This window comes from Plectropomus leopardus, chromosome 2, assembly GCF_026936395.1.
Source record: "Plectropomus leopardus strain MGB_pleo_1.0 chromosome 2, ASM2693639v1, whole genome shotgun sequence".
Classification (NCBI taxonomy): Eukaryota; Metazoa; Chordata; class Actinopteri; order Perciformes; family Serranidae; genus Plectropomus; species Plectropomus leopardus.
Genome location: NC_142177.1, coordinates 17534155 through 17554961, shown reverse-complemented (window position 1 = coordinate 17554961; position 20807 = coordinate 17534155). Strand labels below are relative to the sequence as shown.

Sequence of the window (20807 nt, the reverse complement as noted above, 5' to 3'; positions counted from 1 at the left end):
TGAAAGGCACAACGGCAAAAACAATAGTCTCAAGGTCTTCAGAAAGACAACATATTGCACTTTAAAGCCTTACTTTATAAAGTTTTATTTACAACCGTATGGACAATCCTCTGCACGGAGCGTGTGTCTGACACATGAGGTTTCCTTAATCAAAAGGCTGCTCTGTGTTATTCATGTTTTTAATGTGAAGTTTAACTGCGGCCCCTATTTAGTGGAAGCATTTTACTCAACCCCCATAAACACACACACACACACACACACACACACAAGAGATTTCTCAAGAAAAGTGTCACAACTCATCCATTTGGCACAACCAAACATTACCCCACTGCAGCTTGCATATCGCTCTCTGGCCTCACTGACAGGAAGCAGTGTCTGCTGCCTCTCATGGCTCCATTCAGATCACACATGATGATCTGCGGCAGTGACTGAGTGAAAGCTACGACTTGATAATATATCTTGGGCCGATTTATGGTTAAGTCATTGAAATATACTTCCTTGGGTGGAGGCTACATGATATTAACGAGACAGTCAGTGTCAGATGTTGCTTTATTCCTGAAAGGAAGGAAGCAAACAATGTTAAGACAACGCAGGTAATGGTGAGTGTTCTCGTTTCACAGTCGCTTGTCTGTCTGTGTGTGATTTGCACACTAGTGCATAGTTACAAAAGATACCTCTATTAGGCAACCCAACGTGATCACTACAAATACTTCATGTCTGCACACAGACGCTCTGACAAACCTGCAAGGTCTAAAAATGACATAGATACATAAAAATAATTAAAAACCAATATAACCCCACAGTGAGTAGAGCTGCTGATTTCCACCACTGACAGGAGAAACATGATATGTCTTATTAATGTGCATCTCTGACTTTGCTGGTGTCTCTATTTCAGAGAACATTTCCTCAAAACTCAGTCTTTCAAGTGACCCGAGCAGGGGTATGACCCGAATCAACTTTTCCTTCCTCTTCTGAGCTGCTTTTCTTCCTCATTGGTTGTTCCGCCTGAATTTACCCAAACAGTCCTCATTGACTTTGGCAGACTGTGGACCCACTCTTGGCCCCCGCAGCGGCCTTTTTACGCCTCTTGTTGAGTAGCGGGTTGCTGGAAGTGTCCAGATCTTTGATCTTCACCTGGTCGTAGTCCACACGCATGGTTGCTAAAGCGCTGGTCATCTCCTCCTGTGAGAAACAAGGCAGAGGAGCAGGTGTGTTAGTTCAGTGAAGAGCACACCTGTAGCAGACTACATAGTGCATGGTCAATAATAAACAGGACAATACTGTGATATTAGTATTGTGTCATATTGAAAGAACAATTTTGTTGAGTCCTCCTCTAAACCCATCTTTACAAATGTCATTTTAATTGGTGCTTTAGGAGTTTTTGGATGACTGACATTTCTGCCTTTTCTCCTTTTACAACCAGAATTCAAACTAATCAGCACATACATGTTTAAAGCTGGACGTTTTGTTAAATACCCTCATAGAGGACCCTAGTAATGAGTCCCAAAACCTAGAAATTTGCTCGCATTTCAGCACCTCTGGTCCTCTTGTCTCAAAATCAGTGGGTTGTTGAATTGGTTTTTGGTTTTGTGTCTGAAATAAGGAAGACTTTCACATTTTTTTAATGATATAAAATATGTCAGTAAATGCTCCACTCACAAACTCTGAAGATTTTATGTCTTAAAAAGTGCAATTTCTAACAAGTGGTAAAATGAGACTACAGAACGTCATCACACTGAACACAGCTTTACGGCCACGCTGTGGTGGCAACATTGAATCATGCAACCATGGTGTCGTTTATTTATAGCCTAATGTCAGCTTTTTACCTGTGGTGATTGCATTTTAGCTTCAAAAATCAGAAAACTGGTGTTCACTTGTGAAGATAATCTTGGTGAATAGAATGTGTAAGTATCACAAACGTTTGTTCGCCACAGAGGTTATTTTCTGCAATAATCCAAAAGCTAGTGAAAAAATCTCATAGGCTTTCTAGCAAAAGAACCAGGATGATGCAAACTTCTGCGTCAGCCTTCAGAAAAAACTCATCCCTACGGCACTCTATTTACTTTACTGCAGAGAATTAGACAAGCATATTGATGCCAGTCTCCAATGTCTATGCAGTAAATAGTGGCATAGTTAGCATAAAGACTGTAAACAGCTCTGTCCAGGGGTAATAACATCGGCCTACCGGCACCGCTAAAGCTTGATAATTATCACATTACATCTGGTTTGTTTAATCTAAACAAAAATAGTGTAAAAAGGTCTAGCTGTGGTTTGCCAGAGGCTAGCTCCTCGCTAAGACAGTCTGGCACATTACCCTCGGTAAAAACACAACTTGATCATCTTACACATTGGTTTTGGAAAAAAACAGAAAGATTAGATGAGATGTTATAAGTGAGCTTTAGAGGTACTGGTAGGTGGATTTTATTACCTTTTGACAGAGCTAGGATAGCTGTTTCCAGTCTTTGTACCAAGAACACTGAGTGGTTGCCGCAGCCTTATACTGAACGCACAAACTAATAAGTGCTATCAACATTCTTGAACTCTCAATCTCAAACAGTGAATAAGTGTGTTTATCAACATGTCAAACTACTCCTTTGAGGGCTGCTCTGTAGTACACAGTAATTCACGAATAGGTTGGAAGCACTGGGGGAAATAAATAAAGGTTGACAGAGTAGAGAGAAATCCTTCTGAGAACATTTTTATTAGCTGGGGAAAGCTCAAGTAAGTCCTCACTAGCCAAGGCCAAGACAAGCTGGAGCGAAAACAGGCCTCAGACCCTAAAAGATAAACTCAAATGTCAGAAGACTTGTCTGCATTTGGAGCTGAGAGCTGCAGCCCTGGATGTGTCAATGCTTTTAGAAAACACTTGTCGGTCGTGAGACTGCCTGTGTGGTAAGAATGTAATGTTATTGTGTTTTTTGAGAAGTGGTTGTTCTAAAGTGTGATCCGTGAATTTTTTACGCAACGTAGCACGGCCCATTGCAGAACTGAACAGTGACACTTTGTGTTCATATCATTTTAGAGACATGTCCTTTTCACACTTTATCGCCACAAACTTGCTCATTCAGCTGCTGTGCAGGAACGTGCCATTCCACTCATGATTTTTTTTGCACATTTACTGAAAAAAATATGTGTTTGCACGACTGAGACATTTTGTACAATACTGGGGCTTTAACCCCACGGTGACTTGATGAGAGCAAACAGCGCTCTTGTTCCTTAAACACATTTCTTTGTGTGAACCATAGAGACAGAGTTGGGAAGAATGGCACAGCTCCTTTGTGTTTAACTATGTGTGTTATATGTAAACTGTGTGTGTGTGTGTGTTGAACTCAACTACCTGTGCAGACTAGACTGTGACCACTGTTTCCCCCTGGTGGCCATCAGGAGACCAGATGTCAATGCACTAAATCAGTGGTTCTCTTTTACACCACATACCACCTCAGAAAATACTGAGCTCTCAAGTACCACCACTATGGGATGTTAGGCCAGCCCAGTACTCCCACAGCAGTAAACTGGACTTCACCGCTGGGCCAGCCCCTCATCAGGTGCTGTAAAGACTTCACTGGAGCTGCTTAAGTAGCCATTAATGTTTGCATTCAGTTAATTCTCATCCACTGAAGTTTCAACAGAAGCTTGAATCTCCTCCCGATCCACACTTCTCTTCCTAATACTGCAGCTCCAATTTGGAGCCAGCATTGCAGTGCTTTGAAATCATACATTTTAACTCTGCTTACTACCATCACGGCTTAGGACATAATGGGCAAGAAACAATATACAAACAATTTTTCTCTTATTTTTGTTCATATCCGCAAACTAATTATATTTACTCAAGTACTGTACTTAAGTGCAAATCTGAGGAACTTTTACATTACTTGAGTATTTTAATCTCATGACACTTCTGCTTTTACTTTACAACACTTCACAAGGAAATATTGTACTTTTAACTCCACTACTCATATTAGACGACTAATTTAAAAATTTAGATTTTTGTGCAAAAATATACAAGTGCAGCTTCAACAGTTAGTTAACTAATTAGAACATTTTTTTGCAACTCTTTTAGTTTCATTAAAAAGCATGTCGTGGTTCCAGCTTCTCATATATGTGTATGAGGACTTGTGGCTTTTAATTATTTTAATCATTTTTGATTTATTTAATGTATTTTAACTTGTCTGCATGCGTATTTTTACGTGTAATAATTTCCCTGATTGTACTTACATTCAGTAACTTTTTTTAATACAGGAATAGTAACAAAGTATTTTCATGGTTTGATGTTTGTACTTTTACTTAGGCTTAGGCTAAGAAAAGAATCTGAATACTTCTTGCTGCTGAAATGACAAATGTTTTGTCATCACAGGTTTTTTGATTCTCCTGTAACACCAGGACTGACACTGGAAAATCATGTTTACTTTGTTTAGGTTTATTAACAGTAGGCCTACGTTAATTTCACTTCTGTAGAATATCTTCTTTCAGCCTTTTTTGGTGGCGTCTCTCCAGTCTTGGCTATGTGCCAGAGTCTTTGCACACAGCACCACACATGCCCTTATATAGTACTTAGGGGGTGTTACCTGTAATAATAGGTGACTTATGATCAAGTGGGATTCAGCATTGAGCACACCTGGTAAGGGGAGATTTTTATGGTTCAAGGTATCTATTGCACCTGGAGCTGACTTCTCTTAAATTTTCTCTCAGTAGAAAATTAAGAGGGAGTATAAGAGAAATTTAAGAGAGTGTTGCTGAGGCCCAATGGATGTCTGCACAAAATGTTCGTTAATGTGATCCAAACAAAAATGCTAAAAGACAGACAAAACATATTTTTAATTAAGTGTTTTCACTTGAAATGTAGTAATTTGAGAGCAATATATGCATGTAATTAATTTATATTCAAATTAATTATTTTCAAAAAATATTTCCGAGATTCCTCTGTGTACCACCAGAGGGACTTCACTTACCACCAGTGGGTCATGCAACATAGTTTGAGAACCACTGAACTATATATGTATGTATATATATATATATATAATCATTGTAACCATTAAAGGGTCAATCCACTGAATTTACAAATGAAGATTAGTTTACTAGTCATTTTGGGTACTACTCAAATTGTGAAAACTGTTGTGTATGTCTTCTGTGGCTCTGAAGGGGATCTGTAAAGGCTGGGAAAAGTGCCCAGATGATGCCATAAGAATATCATCATGGGTATCTCAACTTGGGCTTGGAACCTCCAAATTTCAAGAGAAAGCATTACATTGTGAGGGAGTGGAGTTTGGCATTTACTTGGCATGCAGGGTGTCATGAAAGACATTCATGAGTTGCATTATGGGAAATGTAGGATCCAGAGCTTTTGGAGCTTGTCCCATAAAAAGACTAAAAGTCAGGATATCTGACTCTGGATATCAGGATGGACTCAGAATATCTGACTCTGCTTTTGCTCCATTGACTCTGACAAATCTTTTTTAAACTCTGTCTCTAAATAGCCCATAAGTTTGACAGATGTATAAAACTTTGTCACTGGAGTGCCTCCTTAACACTGGGCCAACTTAACGCTTTGACAGCTCTGCAGTGACGGGATGTAATGTTATTAAAAGACCAGAAGGGGTCAGTATTATTGTGTGTCTGACCTTCACATCCTCCCACATCTCCCTGTCTTCAGTCAGGACCCGCGTGGTGTGAAGCGGAGTGGAGGGAACCACCATGGACTTCTACAAAGTGCAAACACACACACAAACAGATAAAGATTTGAGGAAACAGACACACAGATAAAACAGGAAGCAGTATGGGAAAGGAAGCATACATTGTCTATCTGTACTTGACAGATACTTACATTAATCCAGGGGTGGTTCATAAACTGTGTGATGGTCATTCTCTCATTAGGGTCCGTCTTCAGTAGCTGATGGATCAAATCTTTGGCTGAAAGAACAAAGGCAATGCAAAGTATTAGTAGCAAGATACACACATACAAATCTCGTTTCTTGTGAAGCTTCTCCTGGTCTCAGGGACAGAGTGGCCTACTTCAAACAACTTTTGACACATACTTAAGAATTTAACAAACACAGCACACAGAAACACGACTAATAATGTGTAGTGTGTGTAAAAGTCCCTTTTACACTGTTTGATTCTGATGCTGCTTTTATTTTGTCTAATGCTGGTTTCATTTTATTTATCGTGTTTGCTGCTGTGTTATCAGTTGTGGTGCCTCTCTCAGCCAATTAAAGTTTTGTCTTTGTCTTCATCTGGCTGTCTTGTTTTGGATAAGTTTTAATTCTCCAGAGTGGCCAAACAGTGACAATGAAGATCAGTCTTTCATTCATTTATTGATTCGTTTAATCTTTCATATACAATCACTTGGAAAAGAAAAGTGAGATTGAGTGAAAAAAACAGAAAAACAGCAGCATGTGCACAGAGCCATGCACTGTTATTGGCGCTGGTTAAGAGGAAGACACCGGCTGGCACTTGTCTCTTGAGTTATCTGTAAGATATAGAGTTTGGGCAGCATAGTTTACTTTAAGCCTTTAGAGATAAAAACCTCTAAAAACCTAATGACCTGCAAGGCAGCACTGTACTTACAACAAAGGCAAACAGTGAACATTGTTTACCTAAAACATAGTTGAAACGTATGTGTTTGCAGAGACAAGCACTTCACGTAACTTTCCACAAGCGTTTGCAAAATGGCTTAGTGTCATCATCTTACTCTTTCTTTACTCTTTTGAACTGCGGCACTTCCTGGTGTGCAGATATCTGACATTTTTTAAAAGACAGCCTGTGTGGTCTAGGCAGGAAAAGTCAGTCTTTTTAACCCCATACTCTTACATTTGTGTTGAATAAAGCTAAACACACAATAATGTGTTGTCACTGACATATATGCATATTTATAGAGTATTAAATGGTAGTGTAATAGCTATGAAATATTGAACTGTCCATAGATGTGCAGTTGAAGATGTAGGTTTACTATTACATGTTGTATTGTCTGACAATAAATTTGTCCTCTCTGAAGCATGTTTTTGAAAATCGACATTTTCAGTTTTTACATTTGTGTCAGTGTGGACACGCCTGTATGAGCTTCTCACCTTCCTGTGACACCTCTGCCCACTCTGGGTTGGGGAATTCATACTGGCCCATCCTGATCCTCCTCTTCATACCTGGAGAAATGGCCTGGCCAGTGTTGGAGTAAAATGGAGGGAAGCCACACAACCTACAGAGACAAACATGGTGACACAGACACAGCAACTTTAAAACTTTCACCTACATTTTTACAAGTGTACAGAATGCATTATATCAAAACATCAGTGACACCCACCCTACCCAGCCCCACGCCCAGTACTCACAGAATGTACATAATAACGCCCAGAGACCACATATCACATGACTTGTCGTATTTCTCTGGACCCAAAACCTCAGGAGCTTATCATTGGCAAACACAAACACACAGAAATAGATAGAATTATGAATGGCAATGAAATTGGTTTTGAAAAATACATTTACATAAAATACAGTTTTTTTTTAATCTATCTGTAAAACCTGTAAACTTAGGATAAGAACTGTACACAATGCCACTGTTTCCAAGCCTAAGCATAAAGCAACTTACCCACATAGTACGGTGTGTAACAGGGGGTCTGTAGGGGGTTGTGTAGCGTCGTCTCCTTTGCAAATCCAAAGTCTGTTAATTTGAGCACCCCATTTCTTTCTTTAGTGGTGTACAGTAGGTTCTCTGGCTGGTTATGAGGCAGAAGAGAAAGAAAATTAATTGACAGAAGATCCTCTAATGACCTAGAACGGATGACATTGTGCATGACGTGTGACGGTCTTTATCTCTGTGCACCTTGATGTCTCTGTGAGCCACGTTGATGCTGTGGAGATAATCAATAGCCGTGCCGATGTCCCTCATAATCTCTGAAGCCTCTGGGAAGAAAAGAAGAAAACACACTCTCAAACCAAAAAAACAGTGTCACACAAGAAAGAATACAAATGAAATAGAGATCATATAAAAGAAATAAACAAACGTATTTTGACTGTCAAATGTTATCCAAAATGTCTGCCTTACATCCGTCTGTCCTGGGAAAACTGTTCAATTCCTTCTCTCTTACATCCTGTGATGTGTTTATGACACAGTCCATCAGTCCTCACCTTTCTCAGTGAAGGCCTGGTCTCCTCTGGCCTGGATTCGGCTAAACAACTCCCCGCCTTCCATACTGAAAACACACACACACACACACACACACACACACACACACACACACACACACACACACACACACACAGTTTGCCAACTGCACAAATTAAATTAAACACAATGTCTCCTGTGTATAACATACATCAACCTTGAATGAAGGAAATTAATAACATTTGAGCATTTCTACAAATTTTGGTAATCACTAAGCTATTTTCTCTGTTGATGAACCTCAACCTGTCATCATAATAACATTATCACCTGTGTAACTGTGTGTGTGTGTGTGTGTTTTTTTTTTTTACATGTTATATCATTTTTCTTCTTTTCTGCTGTTTTTTTTTTCCTGACTTACGAGGTTTACAGTGCATGTCTAGGTGATGTGCACTTTAAATAAGCTGAAGTTGAAGTTGAGCAGATCAGTGTTCTTCATTTAAATATTTACTTCTTTTCACACTTGGAATCTGCCTTTTGCATGGATAAATATAGGAAGAATGTTTTTCAAGTTGTTCTGCCAAATAAATGTTTTCCTCATATGAATTTCTACTTGCATCATGCAGCGCAGTGCAGACACTGTGAAACAATAATGTGATTAATAATGGATGATTTTTGGGATATTTTTGACATTTTTTTTTACGCAAAGCACCACAATTACAAAATGGGTAAACTACAAAGGGGAAGAGTAGACTGAAGAGGACTTTACCAAAAACAAACAAAAAAAAGAAAATGATCAGCTGATTTAATCATAAAAATTACATGTTAATGACAGCATGTAAATCCCAGCAGTGTTGTAGTCGAGACCACTAAAACTGAGTCAAGGCAATGGTATGACCAGAGTGAGTCTTGCACTGCAGGAAACACTTAAGATAAAATGTGGAACATGTAAACCACAGGCACTTCTCAAACTGATCCTGAAAGATTCCCATTACTATAAAAAGACACACAGACAACAACTGATGGTTCCTCTATATATATATATATATATTTATACACTTATATGTGTGTGTGTGTATGAATGTGCACTATGAAAAAGGTCTTGATAACATAATCAAAATGCCTTTGCAGAGGTGAATTTTATGTGTGGGGATTTTCCTTTGATTTCTATAAGCAACCCTTTGAAACCTGGAGCAATGTCACTTTCTTCTGCTGTTTTCAGATGCCTTTCATTTTTAACCCTGAGATAGTCAGTCAGTCAGTCATTTTCTGTAACCGCTTGTCCTCGTAAGGGTCGCGGGGGAGCTGGAGCCAATCCCAGCTGTCATCGGGTGGAAGGCGGGGTACACCCTGGACAGGTCACCAGACTATCGCAGGGCCGACACATATAGACAGACAACAACCACACACACTCACAGTCACACCTAAGGGCAATTTAGAGTCACCAATCAACCTGAGCTGCATGTCTTTGGACTGTGGGAGGAAGCCAGAGACCCCGGAGAGAACCCACGCAGACACGAGGAGAACATGCAAACTCCGCACAGAAGGGCCCTGCCCAACCCTGAGATAATCTGTTAATTTTTTGGGGGGCTAAAAAAGCAATGAGCAGCTTGGTAAGAAATGTTCCACAAATTACAAGAAATTAGTAGATTTAAAAAAATATATTTTTTAAATCTATGGAAAAATATATTTATAATGATCATAATTACATATTCAAAATTATTTTTACAAACATATTATAATTATATTATAATTTTAAGCCCTTGTTCTTTTAAAAACTTTCTTTCTTTCTTTTTAAATTAATTTTCAGGTATTATTGCTGTACTTTTCACAAATTTCTTGCAAATTTTGGGTGATCTTTTCTTCTCCTGGTTTTGAAAGAAATCAGGCCAATTTGCTCAGGTTTTAAAGTGGTAACCATCTTTATAGTCTTAAACAGTCTCAAAAACAAAATCCTGAGTCCTGCTGGTTTGAGATCAAGACAAGACAGAGTCAAAATGGGGTTGATTTTAAGCCCAAGATCTTTAAAAACACGGTCTTGGGACAAAGACTGATGTTGAGTACTACAACTGACAACAATAATACATTGCCACAACAAATTTGATTAAAAGATACATTTACTGTTTGCTTCATCTACACAGTTTTACACTGTGAACCACTGGGTTGGATTTCGGTGGAAATCCATTGAGTTGTTTTGCAGCTCAGAAGCTCTTTGGGGTTTCACCCACAGTTTTCAGTTCCTTACAAAGAAAAAAAGATAAGTGAAATTGGAATTATAAAAATACAGAGTGAAAGTCTATATCAGTAAAACAGAGAGGAAACCCGGATCAAAAAAGGAAGAAGGAAAAAGCACCAAAATCTTCTCACTGAAAAGAACATACAGGGTTTATGGAACTGTGTTTTATTATTTTAACTATAATGTGTCTACTTTTGGTCTCCTCTGTAGTCTCATTCATTTCTGCTTTTATAATTAGTGACTTCGACAATAATACACTATTTAGAGATTTCATACCTGAGACCTTGACCGAATTCTTCAAAAGCTCAGACACTCACCAACAAAAATGTTACAGTTTCAGAATCACAATCACACATCAAACACTGAAACTCTCCCCCTGGTCCTGTGCTAGATGTGCTCTGCGTGACGCAGATTTGAGTTACTGTGCATGAAGTAAGAGCGTACTTTCTGTGGTTTATGAGCATCCAGATGAACAGATAGCTGATAAGAAAAATGTGTGTGAAAATGTGCTTAAACTGACTGTGATGGGCTGAACCGCTGTCCTCCTCTGACCCTTGCTCATACAGGAAGCAGCGAGAGAGCACACACACACAAACACACACACAAGGCCACTATATACAGGGCAAACACAAACAGTTGCAGTGTCATTAAATGAGATGATGAGAACCAGTTAGTCACTAGTTAAAATTCCTTTGAGCGGAGGACAGTGACATTTCTCTGTTTTCATCCTCTGAGGTTTCTCTCTATTCCTCTGAATTACTGCACGCTTTTTTTTCCATTCACAAGTGGAAGGCAATAAAAAGTACAAAGTTTAACTACATGTACACACATACACACACACACACACACACACACACCCAGTGTTTCAGCAGTGTCATTGGAGTCGCTCAGGGGTATTATTATGTACAGTTTGTAACGACATGTGAAGCCCAGATGGAATTCTGTCCCTCTATCTCACCATCAGGCCTGACGTCTTCACTTTGTCCCATCTGGGTGTCAGGTCTTATGACTGACCTTTAGACTGCCCTAAGCTAAGAATTGAGGGGTAAGTGCAGTATTTTTCACCCTATTTACCTATGTTTTGGTCTTTAAGAGACCAATTGGAACTCTTTTTTTTAACAGCGGTCCACTCCTGAGTAAGACAACTGCTGTCGGTAACAGCAAAACAGACTGCAAGATAAACACTCGGGGCATGTCACATCATCTATATACATACATCCACAAACAGTGCTTGTTTTTGCCACTGACAGGCACAAATAATCATTTTAAGTGTCTGAAAAATTATGGAAAGGATCTCTTCAGAGATCGACCTTTTGGTAAGAGAGTAAAATCCTTTTTGTGTAACCAGAAACAACTCTGAAATGGCTATCGCCAAACCCACCAGATTTCATTTAAATAACCAGTTATCTTATCCCTATAAAACATTTAAAGTGAGCAAAAACAAAATAAAACCCAGAAGGACCATCTTGGTTTGTTGCCCTAATGTTCCAACAATCACTAACTCACTCTGGTTTGGTTGAAATAAACAAGGCTACATTTACAAGCAAAAAAAAAAAAGAATTAAAAAATCTGTCCGAAGCCGCAAAACATATTTGAGCCTTATAATTAAGGTAATAGTAAGTCTGTATTAGCCTTTCCACATTACCAATATTTCTAAATGTGCATTCATTAATATGTCCACCACAAGGTGGCCACTCTGCAGTGGGCTGTGCTCTGTTCACTGACCTTGCAGCACAGCAGCTGAAAGCAAACAAATCTGTCCAGCAGCTGTCAAATTTTCAGTTGGTAAAATGTTAAAACCTTGTTTTTAAATTCGGTGTAAAGGCAACACATTTTCACAGCTGGAAAATGTAAGAATCTCTTTAGGCTGACAACAATTAAAAATTAAAATCAAAAACTGTTATTCATATCAGTATCATTTTTTGTTAAAGCCACAGTGTAGCCGCAGGTTGCCTACCCCTGAAATGAACTCTTGATTCAACAGGTTAGATGTGAAAATCTGCTGGCTCTATACACGTTAAAATGAATATTTAAAAGGAGTCTGGTGGAATTGGTGTTGTTGACTTTACTTTAGTAAAGTTTTGAATGATATTACTTGTTAAAGCATTTCTAAATTGTTGGTATTTCACCTAAAGGTGCAGTCATTGATTGTATTCTAATACTCTTTGCCAAATTTAGCAAATACCTCTTCATAGTCCACTAGCAGTCTGTTCTGTCTGTGTGCTAAAAAAATCTGGTGTTCATTCAAAGCCCTGACTCTGTAAATGGTGAACAAACAAAAAGGCTTGGACTGAGCTACAGAACACTTTTCCAGCTACTCTCCCCTTCCTGTCCTCGCCCCGGAGGAACAAAGCTACACCATGACAGTAACGAAACCTAAAAAACATCTAACTGCAGCATCTGGCGGAGCACTGGTGGGAGGGGTGTATTTGTTTTGATGCTGAGTATCAGCGATATTTCTCCTTAATCGCAGACTCCACCTTTAAGTAAAGGATGTGAATACTTCCTCTGCCACTAAGTGGGACAAGTCTGTATTGGTATTTACTACAGAGCTCTTATTCTTTATATATCACAAAGCAATGCAAATATTCCAGTGGAAACTTGTAGGATCTAAACAGAGTGACCGTCACTTCCCATTTTCTGGTCACAAACATCAGTTTAAAAGAGGCTTGTCAGATAAATCCATAACATCCTTTTTAAGGTCTGTGCTCTGAGCTACACAGTACTGCAACGTATATTTTATGTCTGATATTAAAAAAGCAGGACATATCACAATTCAATGGAAATCTACACAGTGTCAACTTTTCAAAGTTCATATTTGTTTTTTTGTTTTTTTAAATAATCAGTGCATTTCTAATTATATTTTTAGATAAGGGAATGTAATCATTCGGTTTATCTAATAACTTACACTAAATATCACCACAGATTGAGACATAATAAGATATACAGACAGGTTGGGTGTGTAAAGTGATGGGTAGAGCTGTGAAATGTACATCTCACCACTCCATGATGATGAGCAGGCACTTCTTCCCATGATGCATATTCTCATACAGGCTGAGGATGCGAACAATATATGGTCCTCCTGACACTCGCCAGTGCAGCTCCACCTCTCGTCTCGCTTTGGGGCTGTCGTACAGAATCTGAGAGACACAGAGAGAGAAAGAATGATGATGAATGTATATTTAACAATTTGAAACCTGAGCAAATTTAGCTTGATTTCTCACAAAAACATTGAAAAAAAGCAATAAGCAACTTACCAAGAAATTACCCAAAAATAAGCAATGTCACTAAAAAAAAAAACATTGCAAGAAAATGATGTGAGAATTAGCACAAAAAAGAACAAAAGCAGAGAATTACCTAAAAAAGGTGATAAAATAAAAAATACTACAACTAATAATAATCATGATTTTTTTTCTGTAACCTTATTTTAGGTAAATGATTATAACAATTGTGAATATAGCTTTCTTGATAGTTTTCCCAATTTATTTGATAATTTTCTAATGATTCTCTCTCTTTTTTTAAAGGTTGTTTTCTTTTCACTTTTCACACGTTTTTTTTAGCAGTTTGTGGGACACTTCACACCAAGTTGCTGTTGGCGATTTTTTTCAGTTTTTTCTGAAAAAAATCAAACCAATTTGCTCACGTTTCAAAGGTTTAAAGGCTTGTGAAAGGCATCTGAAGGCAGCACAAGAAAACTAATTTCGATCCAGGTTTCGAAAGGTTAAATAGTGATTCATTTTCAGTGTATGACGTACCTGATAAATTCAACACATTCACTTCTATTAATAAATTCCACGCTGGGTTTATATTGTTGTTTATCTTTCAGTGAAATCACAGCGTCATTGTGGTTTTTTTCTGCTGACTAAATTAACAATTAAGAGCATTTTCAAATACAAAACTGTAATAAATAACAAGTATTACTTATTTGGTTAACAACAAAACAATATTTTGTTTTTCATACCTACCTATACCATAAACTATTGTCACACATGGTTGAATGATTATTACTTTTTTTAGTAATTAACCCTCACTGGTATTAATCTAGTGAAAGAAAAATAAAAATAAAAGCTGAACAACAATGCAATTATTGACCGTCTTCACTGATCCACTTGTGTAAGACAAATACATATAATCTTTAATAAAGTCAGCCTGGATACATGATAGGGTGTGTGTTTGACATAAGCAGATGCTTGTAAACACACACACACACACACACACACACACACACAGCAGGTGGTGGACCTTGACATAACACACATCTTCAGTCAGGATGTATTTTTGGATGTGATAGGCATGAAGCGATCTCCCACTGTTCAGGAGGCCTGAGCCTGGAGTACATAACACACAGCGAGGCTGACTCATTGACCCATGACTGACACACACACACACACACACACACACACACACACACACACACACACACACACACACACACACACACACACACACACACACACACACACACACACACACACACACACACAAACAAACCAAACAGGTGATTTTAAAATTCACAAAACGCAAAAAGACCATTTGTGAAATTTCAGATTCTGTGGGTGGAGGTGAAATAATATCACAATTCTGGGAAACGTCAAGTGTCAGAGCAGCCCACAATGTTGTCTTTCAGCTCACTAATGTGAAAGAGGAAGTGAGGGCGTGAGGGAGTGTTTCAGAGCAGTGGGGTGTTGAAAGTAGAAGTTAGGGGTTTCCGGCGTCTGATCAACTACTATATGTGTCCTAGTTTGTAAAGTAAAGCAGTGGGAAGGCTTGTTTCTGCTGTGTCATTTATAGTTTTATGACTTTAATCAGAGCTGGCAGCATGTGAGCTGGTTTCTTTAATTTCCTGCCGTGAACCCGAATTGGCTACAATAAAAGAGGTCCGTTTTGGATTAAATACACATAAAACACTAAAGGGGAGACAGAGATGATTAAAAGAATAAAACAGACGCAGATAATCTCTCTTTCTTATGTGAGGGGACATACATAGACTAAACGCACGCTTGTCTCTGATCCTGCTGTAAACCAATCAACCACATCCTCACACTCCTCTAAACCAATCAGATCGCTGTACTTAACACACACTCACACCTTGACCTGATAATGAGTTTAACAGCACACTTCCTCTTAACTGAAGCTCCCTCCTCAATAACACACACACACACACACAAATGGCTCCAACATGTTTACACTGCTTGGCAAGCGCTAGTCTGCATGTCTTAATAAAAGGTGGTTTATCTTTACAACTTCTATCAATGATTCGCTGTTCATAAAGTCTACAGCAAAGTGAAGTGGTATAAAGTTAGTCAGTAGGTGTTCGTATACATTGTGTTCTATTGATTGTGTATTCCTGCTTTGTGCACCTATAATAATACAGCATTAAAGGTCCTTAATATTATGACAGTTTAATATTAAGACATATAATCGCTTCTTAAAACAGTGCTTTGTGCTAAATGCCGACATCAGCGAGTCAACAAGTTCACAATGACAATGCCATATATATGTGTGTGTGTGTGTGTGTGTGTGTGTGTGTATGTAACCCATTAAGATCCTTAATAGGAACCTGTTTATATATTTTTAAATTATATATATTGGACATTTATTTCTTTTTGGCATTTCATATATTATATATATTTTGGATTTGCAAATTATATTTTATCATATCTTAAATTCCTCTGTTATATCAACTAAACAGACAGCAGTGATCAAGTGATTTAGAGCAATACTTTCAGCTCTTATGAATATTACAGAGATCTTCAGGTACAAAGCATCTCCTGAGGCGTTCATTCAAGGCCACCTCATGGAGCTTCAGTGCTGTAGCATGTTTCTCCATGTTACCTTTAAAGCAGATAATGAGCACGCAATTCACAATGAGCAGCTGAAGAGTCAATGGACACATAAAGCTCAAACCTCTGAGACTGATTAACTTGTTAACCAGCACAGATTGCCCGCAGAGAGCCTGCGTAAGATCTAACTGCAGTTTTCCCGCACAAGATCTCCTCCATGCAGCGTCTGACCAAACCACTGAGAATTTCTATGACATTGGCCTCAGAGGAAACTCAGATGTGCCATCAGCGTGCCAAAGGCCTGACCACAGAGGTGAACACGAACAAACATGTGGAAGGGAAGACTTTGACTATGAATGGAGGCCTGTGCGCAGAGCTGTAACTTTGTACAGCTTTCCATGCTGTAAGCTGGAAGGCACTTGAGGCACTAAAATGGAACAATGACCGGCCAAATAAGTGCTTCTACTGGTATTAACAGTTAATGGGGTCTGAGGACTCTCCCAGGTCCCTCCCCTCCCAGGAGCCAGAAAAATCCAAGTTAAAAGAATCCTGATTAACTGAATTACATTAAAAGGATGGCTCCCCTCCAGCTCCACAGCAAAGTGGATTAAACCTACACTCATCCATTACGTTTAGCGCTCAGAGCAACACTTAATTAAAAAGCCAGTGTGCTGGTCACCCCCCCCCCAAAACACTCTTGATTATTTCCTTTAGCTTTCTATTTGCCTTGAGATTAAAAACATACAAGTATGGTCGGAAATTAGAATTGGAACAGCAATAAAATAGAGTAAAAACTATCAGTTACGTTCTGTCAGATAGTCCAGTGCAATCCAATTTACAGGCACACCAACACAGACGCTAGTAAGAGCAACTACAGAGAAGGCATATTGTGATTTCATGAGTGTTTTCTTTCTAATCGCTCAAAGCTTTTAAGGGTCTTCAAAGAGCTAAGAGGCTTCAGATGCTGAGAGTGGAGAGTTTGTGGTGTTTACTTAAAGCTGGGGTCACCCAGACCTGCTGTCAGCTTTCCCCGGTGGAAGCTGAAACTTGCCGAGCAGTAGGTGATGCAGTCAGGAGTTACATGACTACAAAGAACAACATTTTCACAGATGAACACACCTTCTCCTAACAGCCACCAATACTTTTCTAGAGCAAATCCCTCTTCTGTTGTGGTACAATGAAAATAGCTCAGTGTATTCTTAAAAATTCTGACATTTAAAAAAAATCAGCTCTGACATGGGGAAAAAATGTCAAATTCAATTCAAAAAGTATTTTTTGGTGACATGTATATTACTATGGAAGCCCATTTCTGCCAGTGTGATGGAAAAAGATACTATTAGTCATTATAATGAGAAAATTTATCAAAATAATAAGTTAATATGTCAAAATAATGGCAGTATATCAAAATAATGACTTAGTATCTAAATAATACTGAGGAGCTTTCTCATAATAATGACTTAATATATAAGTATTATATATTATATCTATTATATATATATAATAGATATAAGCTCAATAATTAGACATAATTTAGTATCTCGAGACAGTTTGTCATTATTTTGAGAAACATTATCATTTTGAGATACTATGTCAAAATTTTAAAACAGTTTCTCTATTTCTTTGAGATATTTAGTTATCATTTTCAGAAATGTTTTCTTAAGTTTAAGTTACTAAGTCTCAATTTTGGGAAACCTTTGCATAATTTTGAGATACTAAGTCATTATTTTATGAAAGATTTCTCATTATTTCAAGATACAAATACATAATTCTAAAACAAAGTTTCACACTATAATGTCTTACAGGACCCTTTTTTCGTCACACTGGCAGAAATAGATTTATATCATTCTCTCTGCTGTGATTTTAAACAATAATTGTTTTTTTCTCCCTCTCAGACTGACATGACGCTATCAAGCATCCTATCCCTCTTGCTCTTGGCCTTTAATGTTTTGTTTGTGACTTCGTATTTTCTGCTGCAGTTTATCTCTCTTTCTCCTCATCGGTTTCTCTTTCTGCCCCAGAGCCTGTGTCTACAGCTCTGCTTGTGACACTGCAGCCTGCTTTGGCACCTCAGATCCAGATGGATTACTGTAAGCCAGTAAATCTCTGAGTCTGTGCCCGGGTGGTGACAGTCAGACGACCCGTGCTTGTGTGCCTCTACACATGTATGAAGGCATGCCCAAGTTTCCACTGCCCCCAGAAAAAGGTGTCACTGTTAAAATTCACGTGTCTCTGTGAAGCACCGTAACATGTTATGGCATATGGCTGGTGCCTGTGCACCTCTTAACTGGCATCTGATCCAATGACAGACTGAGATTTCATGAAACACAGCTCCATGATCACATTCAGCCAGTCCACATGCACAGCATGTGAGTTTAGAGGGCAACATGTGCAGTACCCAGTGTGAACAGCAGGTACACATACATGCACCAAGTATAGACAACAGATGCAGTCATAGTCTTTCCCAAAAATACACACAAGAAGCAGCATGAGCATGGATCAGTGCACCGATCAGTGACTGAGGGCCATTCAAAGGCACAAAAATGAGTTTTGGTTGTCACTATCACCATCACTAGTCCTGTATGTCTGAGACAGATTGTCAATTAAGGTCAAAGTTCTTCTATAATATGGCTTAAGACTTTCCAGACAGGTATTAATGCCTGGACCTTGTAGCCAATGTAACAAACAGTGTGATCTATTGTCTAAAACTAAACAGATATGTGGATTCAGCAAGAAAATCCTCCTCTGCTGCTGGTTATTCCGTACTGATAGACAGGTTTGGACATCAGACAGCAGTTCTGGAAGAAGTACATATATATTTTACAGAGGTAAAAGCAGTAATACTACAGCGTATATGTACACTGTTACAAAACAATGCATTCAAAATCTTACTTAAGTAAAAGTACATAAGTATTAAGGGTGTAAATCATAGGGTTTCATCACAATACGATATATTGATTCTTTGGATAATGATATCTGACCATATAACAAAGTCTGCCACATTTCAATTTTGATTCAATTCGATTTAGGGGCCCGCGACTGATATGATGATGGTGTATGCCTATTTAACACAATCAGTGACAGAAGAAGCTGCCACCCCTTTCTTGTATGCTTTTGGCCATTCAGAGTGATAAATATATTCTTGGATTATAATTATTGATGCATTAATGTGTTTACCACTTTAATGTTGCGGGTAGTAAAGGTGGAGCTAATTTTAAATACTTTGGTTGCTGGGTTATGGATAGACCAGAATTGATTTATTTATATTTCAAGTTATTTATCTGAATTTGGAAAGTAACAAATATCTAAAGCCGCCTGATAAATTGGAGTATTGTATTGGCGTAAAAAGTACAATATTTTTCTCCAATAAAAGTACTGTACAAGTGCTTTAAATTGTACTAAAGTGCATGTAATTACAACTTCTTCTATACACAGTGAAACATTTCTCAAATCAACTTGATGTTTGTAAACACAAACATAGCCTAAAAATGTTCAAGTACTGTCATTTGGGAAACAGTCTTCAATTATGCTGTCTTTTAGTGACCATACCTTAAACCTCTATGGTTAAAAGTAGTGACTGGGCTGGTTAAACTTTACTTATGAGGTGTGTAAACTGACCTGGAGGGTCTACCCTCTAAACTGCCCTGTTTATAACGTACACATACAGTATGTGTCATGTGACTTCAGTACCTTCAGTGCGCACTTCTCTCCCGTCTTCTTGTTAAAGCACTGAAGGACTTTGCCATTGATCCCTAAGCCCAGAACCTGAGTGGAGATCTTGTAATCGTCCGTCACTGCGTTGCGCTTTATCTCCAGTTTGGGATGAGCGGGCATGGCGAAGTGTGCGGGTTCGCTATCAGCAGCTGGGGGGGCGGGCTGCGGCTGCTGCTGCTGCGGCTGCTGCTGCTGCTGATCCTTCGGGTCGTCAGCCGGGGAATCCGGCTCTGCCTCAGCCTTTGGCGCCTGCAGCGGAGTCTCCTTTCCATTTCCATTTTGTAGCATGGTCACACCGACTTCTTGTAACCAGCGGTAGTCTGGGGGAGAAAGCGTGAGTAATTTACCAAAGCAATGCGATGACGCCTGCTGTTCTCCGGTAATTGCGTAAAGCTGAAGGCAATCCCTGAGCCCCGCTGGAGCGTCTGGTTGTCCTGGGCACCGCAGTCCCTGTATGGACTCCAGAAACTTACTCACTGTATCTACAAAATAGCTTAGAAAACTAACAAAACATTTTTTTTTTAACACTATAACAGTTTCTTCACAGAACTGAAATACCCGCCTATTTTTCAAAAGAACTATTTTGTCAACCGGTCAAAGCTGTCACTTCAGAAAAATCCAAATAATATGAATGTCACAAAAATCCAGTTAGGAAAGTCTTTCTCTGACAGCAGTGGTGAGGATATTCTTTTGATTCTGCTGATCTCAGCTTCCCGTTGATCAGAAGTCCTTTGGTTGTGCTCACATGGCTAGTCACTGTCACGGTTTGCCGAAGCACCACCCTCCGCCAGTCATATTTCTCAACAGGCCCTATGTGCAGGTCTTAAAGGAGCAGGACGTCTAATCTGTTCAGTGAGCTCTGTGGAGAACAAGGGAAGCTGGTTGAGGACATATGAGAGAGTAAAGGAGGAGATTTAGAGCAAAACTTACATATTGATGGGAGGTCCTGAGGACTTGGAGAATGAGGAAAGCTACTGGACTT

General features: G+C 38.8%; 1 protein-coding gene across 1 annotated transcript; it reads right to left on the bottom strand.

Annotated features, from left to right (window-relative positions):
• Positions 1–54: 54 nt before the first annotated feature.
• On the bottom strand, positions 55–20663 carry mapkapk3 (MAPK activated protein kinase 3). The gene is made up of 10 exons (XM_088086765.1): positions 19802–20663; positions 13332–13471; positions 8122–8186; positions 7817–7896; positions 7583–7709; positions 7323–7398; positions 7065–7189; positions 5822–5907; positions 5619–5699; positions 55–1182 (listed from the first exon to the last, which is right to left on the bottom strand). Exons 1-10 carry the CDS (start codon positions 20111–20113, stop codon positions 1027–1029), a joined length of 1248 nt encoding a protein of 415 aa, XP_087942891.1. The 5' UTR covers positions 20114–20663; the 3' UTR covers positions 55–1026.
• Between the last annotated feature and the right edge of the window lie 144 nt (positions 20664–20807).

Coding starts and splice junctions, on each gene's coding strand:
- mapkapk3 (XM_088086765.1), bottom strand. CDS start 20,113: ATGCTACAAAATGGAAATGGAAAGGAGACTCCGCTGCAGGCGCCAAAG. Junction 13,472..19,801: donor GAGAGAAGTGCGCACTGAAG/GTACTGAAGTCA, acceptor TGTGTCTCTCAG/ATTCTGTACGACAGCCCCAA. Junction 7,190..7,322: donor GGCGTTATTATGTACATTCT/GTGAGTACTGGG, acceptor TTGTCTCTGTAG/GTTGTGTGGCTTCCCTCCAT.